We start from the raw sequence: 10,465 nt of genomic DNA, 5'->3' as shown, positions 1-10,465 counted from the left end.
TCCAGCACCACTGATCCAGAATGGGTATTCCTGAACCCTGTCCAGGGGTGAGTTTCTCATGATAAGGGACTGGAGCGATCACAGGACTCAGCAGCAACCTCCACAGAGATGGCCAGGCAGTGAGGTCAAATATGGCCCCAGTCAGGGACCATGATCCTCCAGTGCTGCAATGCTGCTGGTGTTACACAGGCCCCTGCTCTGTCAGGAGTTGAGTAACACGGTGGAAGGGCTCTCTCACTGGGAGGGCAGTGGACCATGGGTAACTGATATAACTGACAGCATCAGGGAGCTGCAATGCTCACAGTGGTCCTGGAGTAGTGCAGACACTCTTTCAGAGGGATCACTGTCCAACCTGAGGCTCCTCACAGGACTTTGTATCGTTCTCACCACTGAAGAGAGAGACATTTGTGAGTGCCCCGATTTTAAGGTGTCTGCTCGATCTCTCCCGTGTCCAGCAGCGTTCTCCTCTCCCAATGAGGCTGCTGTCTGGACACTACTTCAGACCCTCCCACTGGGCCCTGTACTTCCTGGTAAAGTTAAAGATGGTGAATGGGGAGGTGACCAATTAGGAATCTGCTTTGTGTAAAGGTGCTTTGGTGGGAACACTGAGGTCATGCCCAGGATCCGGAAAATTTAACCCAATAATTTCCCAGTTGGCATCACATTTCCTCCTCCTTCCCTGCCTTACCCTGTTAGACAGGCGAGAGAGAAATGTCTCAATGTGTTTGTATCGACACAGCTGCTTCAACTGTGTTATTGTTGGTGAAGCTAATGTTCTGGTTTATCATTTCCATTTTAGTCCGATTCTCCACCATGCAGCACCCGGGACTCTGGTGGGAATGGTAAGTGAAGATTGTTTTAAAATGCTGACATCACTCAATACTGGAATGTGTAAATGGGGGAATGATTCTCATGATTAATAATTCTCCAACACAGGCCCCTTCGATCAATATGGGTGTAACACCCTCATGAGCGGACCGGGGAACAGAGTGGATACGATCACTTGCAGATGTGACGGTCTGGGTTTCTTCTTTGTACTAACACTGGAATCGAAGGTATGAATCATGCTCATCTCCACACTGTAAATAAACTCCAATATAAGGTTCAATTGGCCTGGAAAGTGAGACTGTTGTCACATTCTTACTGCAGTTCAATACAGCTCTGCCCAAGTCTTGAACATGCCCCTGCAAAATATTCTGTAGCTCTCCCACCCCAGTCTCTGTTTATTTTTAAACTGTTTAAAAACCAGCAATGTAACAATATTTCAGCCTCTCAGTTCAGATGAACCTCCTGCTTGAAATCCCGTTCTGACTTTGATATCAAGCCCATACATGGATTTTCAATGGGCCTCCCAACTCTGCTGCAGTGTCTGAGCTCCCGCTAGTGCAGACAAACCAGGGAAATCAGTCATTTGTTTTCATTCTCTCCCAGGATGCAGGTGTTGCTGGATGGGCCAACAATAGTTCCCTGCAATTCAGGCAGCATCCGAGGACAGGCAAAATCGACGTTTCGGGCAAAAGCCCTTCATCAGGAATGAAGGTTTTGCCCGAAACGTCGATTTTGCCTGTCCTCGGATGCTGCCTGAATTGCTGTGCTCTTCCAGCACCACTGATCCAGAATCTGGTTTCCAGCATCTGCAGTCATTGTTTTTACCTCAACAATAGTTCCCTGTCCCTCATTGCTCTGGAGAAGCTGGTTGTGTGCTGCCTACTTGAACCTCCATAATGCTTATCCCCACAATGCTGACAGGAGGGGAGTTCTGGGAGTTTTACTCAGTGGCTGTGAACTAATGGTGATTTATTACCAGATCAGATGGTGTGTGGCTTGAAGGGTAACTTGCAGATGGTCCTGTTTTCATTAATCTTCTGGCGCCATCCTTCAAGATGCTGGATGCAGCAGGTTTGAAAGGTGCTTTACAAGGAGTTTTGGTGAGTTAATCTAATGAATGGTACTTACTGCTCCCACTGTGAGCCTGAGCTGCACGTAGGGAGTGTTGAAGGTGGTGGATGTGATGCCAACCAAGTGGATTCCTTTATCCTGTGACTGCCAAGCTTCTAGAATGTTGTTCCTCATTCAGAATTCTCCCGAGATTAACATACGGGCAAATGTTTTATTGACATTAATTTTAAGATGGCTAGAATATAATAACAGAAATGTGTTGCTGAGTCTGAGTTTTGGGCCCCATATCGAAGGAAGGGTGTTGGAGGAGGTCTCGAGGAGGCTTAAAAGAATGATCCCGAGGATAAAGGGTTTGTCACATGAGGAGCAAATGGGAACTCTGGGAACATACTCAATGGCATGTAGTCGGATGGGGGGGATCTGAGTGAGACTTCATACTAAGGGGCATGGATTGAGTGGATGTGGAGAAAGTGTTTCCACCAATAGGAGATTAGGAACTGGGAGGACAGCCTCAGGGTGAGGGGGCGACCATTTAGATAAGGAGGAATTTCTGCTGCCAAAGGGTGCTGAAGCTGTGGATCTCATTGCCCAAGTGTCTTTAAGATAGAGATGTACAGGTTCTTGATCAGTAAGGGAGTAAGGGTTATGAGGAGCAGGCAGGAGAATGTGGTTGAGGAACAGGCCAGCCATGATTGAATGCTAGAGCAGATTCAATGGGCTGAATGGCCTCATTCTATCCCTGTCTTGTGGCCTCAGCAGGACATTTCTGCTCTCGTAATCTTGCCCTCTCTAAGTGAATGCTAACGTTGCATTTGCTTTCCTCACTGCCAGATTTGATACGTAATCTCCACTTGTAAGTAAATAGAAGTATGATCTATGCAATCTATCAAGGCCGATTCCATTTTAAGATCTGAACTGTCCAGTCCCGTCATCAGCTGGAACCATAGCAAGGACAAGTGGAGAGTATCCCATCAGAATGCTGAGGTGTGCCTTGTAGACAGGCTTACGAGTGCAGAGGTGAGTCACTCACAGCAGAATACCGAGCCGCTGACCTGCTCTCACAGCCACAGGACTGATATAGCTGATCAGTCCCGTTTCTGGTCAGGGGTAAGCCCATGTGCTGGCTCAGTCATTATTCTGTATCATATCTACCCCTTCAAAAACTGGGAATAATTTCCACAATTTAACTTTCTTTCCCAATCACTTTGCAATTTAACCTTGTACAAGGGAATAGCTTCATCACACTTTTTACTTGTCAAACCGTCTGGAACACAAACTGTCTCATCAGCCACCATCAATGACTGAAGTGTCCCAGTGTCTCTCAAAAGATGAATTTGTTCCTTTGTTTTGTTGGAGAGGAAAGGGAATACTTCTCACTGAGAGATAAAACCTCTGTAACCTCCCGTAATCTGGCTAAGTTCAAAGGAGTTCAAGGAAATATTTCCTCATCTTCCCTGAGGTACATTCTCTATTCTAGAAGGTTCTGGGAGAACATGCTGCTCTTCTATTGCCCCTGGTTTATGGGTCCATTCCCAGCAATCAATGCAATGTTGTTCCTGTGTTACATCTTGTTTCAAAGGAAACATAGGCTTTTGGGCTTCACTCTCACTCTCAGCATCTCTCAGTTTGACTTGAGGAGAGTGTCCTTTTGGGTGGAAATTCCTGCTCCCTTGCGTGGCATGGGAAATGGTAAGAAAATTGGGAAAATACAGAGAGAATGGAAAAATCAGGTCCTCAATGTTGGGAATAACATTTCCAGTTTTTCCAACAGTTCACACAGCAAATTCTGAATCTTGCACATGAGCGGTCACCATTTTATTTCCATGAAGTTGCATCTCATTATCAGCCCCACTCCTGTCACTGTATGCAGCTTCCAGTTCTCCTCCCCGTCCCTGAGAAACTAGATGACACCAATTCAAACTAAACTACATGGATGTCACAGCGGTTACCTGGCAACTGCAGCTTTTTGCCTCCTTCTCCATGCCTTTGGACAACTCCATCTTTCCATCATTTCACCACATGCTCCATGGACACTGTCCTCTTCCACCCTTGATCCATGCAAGTGGGCATCACCAAACACCCAGCCTCACACATCATCACGGCCGCTTTTAGACAAATCACACACCGCGTCACCCCCTTCAGACTTCACCTTCGAGCTCAGGGATGCTAATGAGCTGCTTGCTTCTGCCAGTTACTTTGCAGACAGGGACACATATGAATCTCATACATCTACAAATGATGTATGTGCTGGCTCAGTCAAGCAGCCTGAACAGTGGGATTCTCCCCCAGAGCTGGTTTCTCCCAGGGACAGGGTGCGATAGCGTGCACCCATCTTGCTCTGATCATTTCCTATCACCAGCCGGTAAACATCGGCAACCGAAAAGGTTCCCACTTCATCAACTCCATCAAAAACTGATGACACCTTTACAAAAGCCTCAGACTGAGGCAGAACAGAGACACGACACTGTCCATGTTTCCACCAGGGCCATAATGGAACTGATCGTAGACCTGTTGCCGTTGGTAATACTGTCCAATGAAGAAATATTGAAAAAAATTGGTCTTTATTCTCTAGAGTTTCAAAGAATAAGAAATGATTTCACTGAAAAATGCAAAATAGTGAAAGGGATAGACTGGGTTGATGCGGGTGAAATGTTACCCCGAGTGGGGGGGTCTAGAACCAGGAACAATTGAAAAATAAGGGGGATGCCACTTCGGTGTGAATGAGGAGAATTGTTTTTCCTCGGAGGGTTGTGAACCTTTGGAATTCTCAATCTTCCAAAGAATTCTCCGCAGAAGGCTGTGGAGAATCCAGATTTGAGTACGTTTAAGGGAGAGATTGATACATTTCTGGTGGTCACTAATATGGGGATAGGATGAGTAAAGGACTTTTGAAATGTTCAATCAGCTATGATCATCCTGAAGGGCAGGGCAGTTTCAGTGGGCTGAATGGCCATCTTTTGCTCCTGCATTCCTGTGAGGCTTTGCTGCCTGGACTGCACCTGTGAGGACTTAGAGTCTAACCAGAAAGGGTGTGCTACTTCATTGAGGAAGTTTCTGAGGAGGAAGATGAGGATCAGGACATTGACATGGAGAGGTGCCCAAGGAAGCATGATAGAGCTATGCTTCATCAAGCACGAGGAACTAACTGAAACCTGCTTCCAGGATGAATGTGCTGGGTTTTCAACTTCCTTTCATTCTGTAACTCTCGGTGAGGTGTATGGCAAGACACCCCTGGTCAGTATGTGTGGAGCAGACAATTTCTGAACTCCTTGAACTTGTCTGTTAATGAAGAAATGGTTTGTTCTTCATATGATTGTCTGCTTGATCTCTTCAGGTGTTTCCACCTTCCAGTATCTGCACTTTGCAGGTTTTCCTGCTATTTTGGAGTAAGCAGCAGTCAGTGAGATAGGACAGTCCCATCTCATGAGGTTATGGAGTTTTAGACCTTCAACAACAGCATGAGATCTGAGTGCTGTGTGATGCAGTCTCTCACGATTTGCAGCAGGTTGGGAGCAATTCGGAGGTACCTCCATTACAGCCTTCCATCATTGGTTAGACTTCAATGTGTCAAACTGCTAAATTGCCCTGAAAGACTTGGGCATCCTGTTGGACAGCACCTAACCAGAGAGAAGCAGTGTTTTGTGCAGATTCTCTCAGCAGATCACTGTGCTATGAGGGAGAGGGAAGATGTGAACTCCCCATTGTGTACCTCCCAGCTTTTAATGACAATACACTCCCTCCAAAAGCTGAGAGATTGAATAAAACGTTGCCTGCAGAGATATGTGATATCATCACTGAATCTACCCTCTCACTGTCAAGGTTTGTGTAAATGTGGATGATTTGTGCAGGCCAGGCCCTGTCAGAATCCCTGAACATTGTTTTTATCCTGAGTGTTGTTAACATTAACCTGCCTTAGCTGTAGTCATCGAGGTCACAGTTCAGGATCCATAATTCTGATGCTATCTGCAGTCGAGGAGTTGGGAGCTTCTGAGAGAATGAGTAAGGCTTGGCCATTACAGCTTCTTTCTCCCTTGGGATATCTGAAAAGGCTGCTCACCTCTCACTAGCTCCAACAGCTGCACAGACAATGAAGCTGACATTTTGAGAATGCAAAGGAGCATATTTTTAGAGAAATGCACTGATGTGTCCTCCCTGTCACCCACACGCCCTCAGGGCGGTTTTTAATTTCCTTTCCGTCTCAGTCCGATGTCTCAGTGCAGTCCAGCCTTCTGCTGCTGGGATAGGGGCAATGTTCTCTGTAGCTGGTCTTGTTGGCCTGGAAGACTTGGTTGGTCACCCCCAGGGATATTTGATTCTAGAGGGCCCAGGTTGGCTGAGATTGTCCTGCCGGGTTACAGGCTCATCCCTCTTGGCTTGGACTTCAGTAGGTATTAGCATCAGAGGCAGGGAGGAGGTGAAGGGGCCAGACACCACTAGACTGTCCTGAAAAGCTGCAGGAGGTCTCATGTGGGACTCCTCCTCCTGTGGGTGTCTGCTGGCACCATCCTGTCTCCCTGAGAGGAAGTAGGATCTGGAATGAGGTTGAGGTCCCTCATCCCCCTTTGGCTTTGCCATTGATGCTGAGAGCCGATAGCTACACTGATGGAGTTCAGGCCTGTGTGTATAAGCAGCAGACACTTGGTGTGCAGGACCTGGGTTTTCAGCGCAGTCACCAGCCTGTCCATGGTGCCAGAGCTAGCGTTGGTGCACTCATCCATCCTTGGATTCACTTTCCTGACTGCTGCAGACAAGCTTGTATACTGTTGCTGGGTGTTTCTCTGCATGTTGCTGATGTCCTTTAATTGCTGAGAACAGCAGGTCATATTCTGCCTGGTGTTGTGCACGTGCCTGGTCTCCAGTTCTCTCCTAACCAGTGACCTGGGACATTTCTTCCTCGGCCAACTGTGGGACAGCACAATGATGTGCTCACCAGACTGTGCTCCTGTCTCTCATCTAGAAAGTGTACCCACTGAGATGAAAGTCTGAGCTGGTACAGGGTGCAGTGAAAGCCTTGCTGGTACATCCTCTGAGCACTCAGTCGCATCCTCTTCAGAGGTGGGGTTAGAACTGAGGCACCCCAGTGTGTGTCTCTTCTTTGTGGTGGTTTGCTGGGACTCACAAGAGCCTGCATAAGAAAAGAAAGGGAACTAATTGTGTGAAAGGACTAAAGGTTGGTGCGTGTTGAGAACGTGTTTGCGCTGGCAATAACGAGAAAGCAGCACAGCACGGCCCAATCAAACTGGAGGGGAAGTGGTGGGAAAGTGGAAATGTCACTGGATGAGTAATGCTGAACCCCAGGCTGGTCTTCGGGGGACATGGTTTTCAATCACACCATGGCTGTTTGTCAGGTTTGCCAGGGAGATCGGAGGAGCTGAAAGTTATTTAATGAAGAAAGCCTGGAGAAAACTACAAAAGAGGGTTTTGGTAGTTCTCTTCCAGGAATCTCAAACTGTTGGTGTGTAAGTTCAGAAGGTAATCGGAAAGGCCAATGGAATGTTGCTCTTTATTTCAAAGGGAATGAAGTGTAAAAATAAGGAAGACTTGTTAAAATGAAACTGGGCACCTGCTGGAGCACACCAAGAAGACAGTGAACAGTTTGGTCCCCTACTCTAAGGAAAGATGTACTGGCATTGGAGGCAGTCCCGAAATGTTCACTGTGTGGGTCCCAAGGAAAAGGGGGTGCAGGAGCAGAGGGTCTTGGGTGTTTAGGCGCACAGATCATTGAAGGTGGTGGGACAAGTGGAGAAAGCAGTTGAAGCCCACAGTATTCTCACCTGTATTAGTAGGGGCATGGAGCACAAGAACAGGGAGGTGATGTTGAACTGTATAATACATTGGTTAGACCGCAAGTAGAGTATTGTTAGGAGATGTGGGCATATTATTGTAGAAAGGATGTGAGTGCATTGGAGAGAATGCGGAAGTAATTTACAAGAATGCGTCCAGGAATGAGGAATGACAGTGATAAGGATAGATTGAAGAAGTTGACACGGTTCTCATTCGAGAGACGATGGCTGAGAGGAGATTTGATAGAGGCTTTTGAAACCGAGTGGGCTGGATGGAGCCCACAAGGAGAAACTGCTCCTGCTTGTGAAAGGAACAAGGACAAGCAGACAGAGAGTTAAAGGGATGGGCAAACCAAACAGGGGTGATGTGAGAACAAACAAACACATTTCCACTGAGTGAAGAGTTAGAGTATGGAATGTACTGCCTGGAAATGTGGTGCAGGCAGGTTCAATTGATGTCTTCAACAGGGCATTGGCTGGTTATTTGGATAAAAATCATATGCAAGGTTATGGGGAGGAGGCAGGAGATTGGGATGAGGTAATGATGCTCGTTTGAAGAGGTGTGCAAGCACAATGGGCCAAATGGCCTCCTTCTGCATTGTAAGAATTCCATGATTCTGTACGGAGGGATATCGCTATGACAAGAAGTTGGGAAGGTTTTGTCTGTACTTGAGGTCTCACAGATTGAGAGATGACCTTGTTGAAACATTTCAGGTTATGGGGGTTTGGCAGGCGAGATGCTGAGGGTTATTTTTCTTCGTGAGAGAGTTCAGGGGCAGAGGGAATAATCTCAGAGTAAGGTGTGTCTGTTTAAGACAGAGATGATGAGGAACGTCTTTTCTCCGAAGCACTGGTTGTATGAAACTATTTACTGCAGAGGCCTGGAGAGGCTGTGCCATAAAGTGTATTAAAGACTGAGTTAGACAGATTTTTATTCAGTGAAAGAGTTAAGAATTATTGAAGAAAGGGCGGGAAGTGGAAGTGAGGATGATCACATCACCCTTGAACTTATTGAATCACAGAGCAGATACGATGGGCCAAATGGCCTCCTTCTGCTCCAATGTATTATGATCTTATTAAATTGTGGAACAGGCCCAAAGGGCTGATGGCCTGCTCCTGCTCCATGTCCATCTGTTATATGTGTCCCTGCCTGCTAGGCCTCAATGTTTAGCAGGTACATCTGGAACCTCCACCAGACTGGGAAGGCTGAATAGGGCCCCAGTGAGAGCTGTATTAAAGCTTCAATTTTAAATGTTTGGATTTCCTTCAGCAGTCCAATACTTGATCTCAGCCTGAGCCCCTGGTTAGCCCCAATTCTACTCCTGTTAATGTGGGATTCCCCTCTAATCAGGGATAGATACAGCAGTTACACAATAGCATCCACTGAAGGGCTTAGACTTGGGAATTCTCACATTTGGAGTCTGCGGACTGACACTTTGTGATAATAATGATTGTGTTTTCGTCACCACTGAAGTATTTAAACATTTAAATGATACTTGGGTACTGATCAAGTACAGGGACATTCTGGAATGTTCCCTGATCTCCTTTCACTTGCTCAAAACCAATTACACTTCTCATTTTTCTGAGTTCTGATGACAGGTAGAGACATGAAAATGTTTAACATTTCCATGTCGGAGATGAATCAATCTGTGAAATACTTATGATGTGGAACTTTAATGTAGGATAATCTGTTACAATATTTTTACCATATTTCTTTACAGGACATTTTTGCCTTTTTTCCAAGTGGTGACCCATTTAAAATTACAACACAGAGTAACCTTTCCAATCATGTCAGTGTCACTACCCCAGTGACAGGCAGACCCTGTGAAACACCCCCGGTAAGACAGAATTACCCTTCAGTATCTCAATTCCATTATTTTTCAACATCGATTTGATAGAAAAATATCTCACGTATGAATTTCCACTTTAGGAATCATCCACCAGCCTGTCCTCTTCAGCAGGTAAATGAACTTTATAATAAAACCTACTATTCAGTTTTGGGAATTGTGCGACAGTGATGGTTGTATTACTGCAGAACTTGCTGGATGGAAGCACAGTGGGAGAAAGACCACTGTAACAGCAGATTGTGGAAATATCTTGTTTGAATTTTCTTATAAAACACAGCTCCCATTTATCTCTCCACCCTGGAGGCTCTCTGCTTCTATTCCCGATGAAGGACTTTTGCCTGAAATGTCACTTTTCCTGTTCCCTGGTTGCTGCCTGACCTGCTGTTCTTTTCCAGCACCACTCTAATCTAAACCACAGTTCCCAATGATTTCAGCTTTATGGTGTATCCATTGTTTTACTGCAAATGTAGAGCAACCTGCTGTTAGTTTCACAAGTCTTCAGAATAGCATTAAATATGAGATAATGATGGCAATGGTATTTTATATTCAGGATACTTCCCCTCAGGTGTCCACCAATCTCAGTAACTTGGTGTACCCTTCCCCCTAACCTGTCTCTCCCAGCGCACACCAGATCCTGTGGATTTTCACTCATGCACTGCTCTGCATCAACCATCATTCCCCTCAGCTTTCACAGCAACCTTCAGCCAGAAGTGCTGAGTGGATGATCCATCTTGGCCTCCTCCAGTGGCCCCAGCATTACAGATACCAATCTTCAGCCAATTCAGTTCACTCCACATAATATCAAGGAATGGCTGGAAATGCTGAATTCCGCAAAGGCTCTGGGCCCTGACAACATTCTGGCAATAGTACTGAAGACTTGTGTTCCAGAACTTGCTACATCCCTAGCTGAGCTGTTCCAGTCCAGTTACAAAACTG

The 10,465-nt window shown here is 46.1% G+C and overlaps 1 protein-coding gene across 1 annotated transcript in view; it reads left to right on the top strand.

Moving 5' to 3' along the window:
* Positions 1 to 941: 941 nt before the first annotated feature.
* Positions 942 to 10,465, top strand: part of LOC122545421 (adhesion G protein-coupled receptor G2-like) — a 172,387-nt gene continuing 162,863 nt past the window's right edge. The window contains exons 1-2 of the mRNA XM_087996003.1: positions 942 to 1,055; positions 9,404 to 9,520. Of these exons, the coding sequence (XP_087852129.1) occupies positions 969 to 1,055; positions 9,404 to 9,520 (204 nt within the window). The 5' untranslated portion in view covers positions 942 to 968. The remainder of the gene's footprint in view (positions 1,056 to 9,403; positions 9,521 to 10,465) is intronic.

The sequence above is a fragment of the Chiloscyllium plagiosum genome, unplaced genomic scaffold, assembly GCF_037043375.1.
Source record: "Chiloscyllium plagiosum isolate Xiang-an unplaced genomic scaffold, Cpla_swu_hap1 HiC_scaffold_17, whole genome shotgun sequence".
NCBI classification, from domain to species: Eukaryota; Metazoa; Chordata; class Chondrichthyes; order Orectolobiformes; family Hemiscylliidae; genus Chiloscyllium; species Chiloscyllium plagiosum.
The sequence above is the reverse complement of the archived record's forward strand: the minus strand, read 5'-3'. Positions and strand labels throughout refer to the sequence as shown.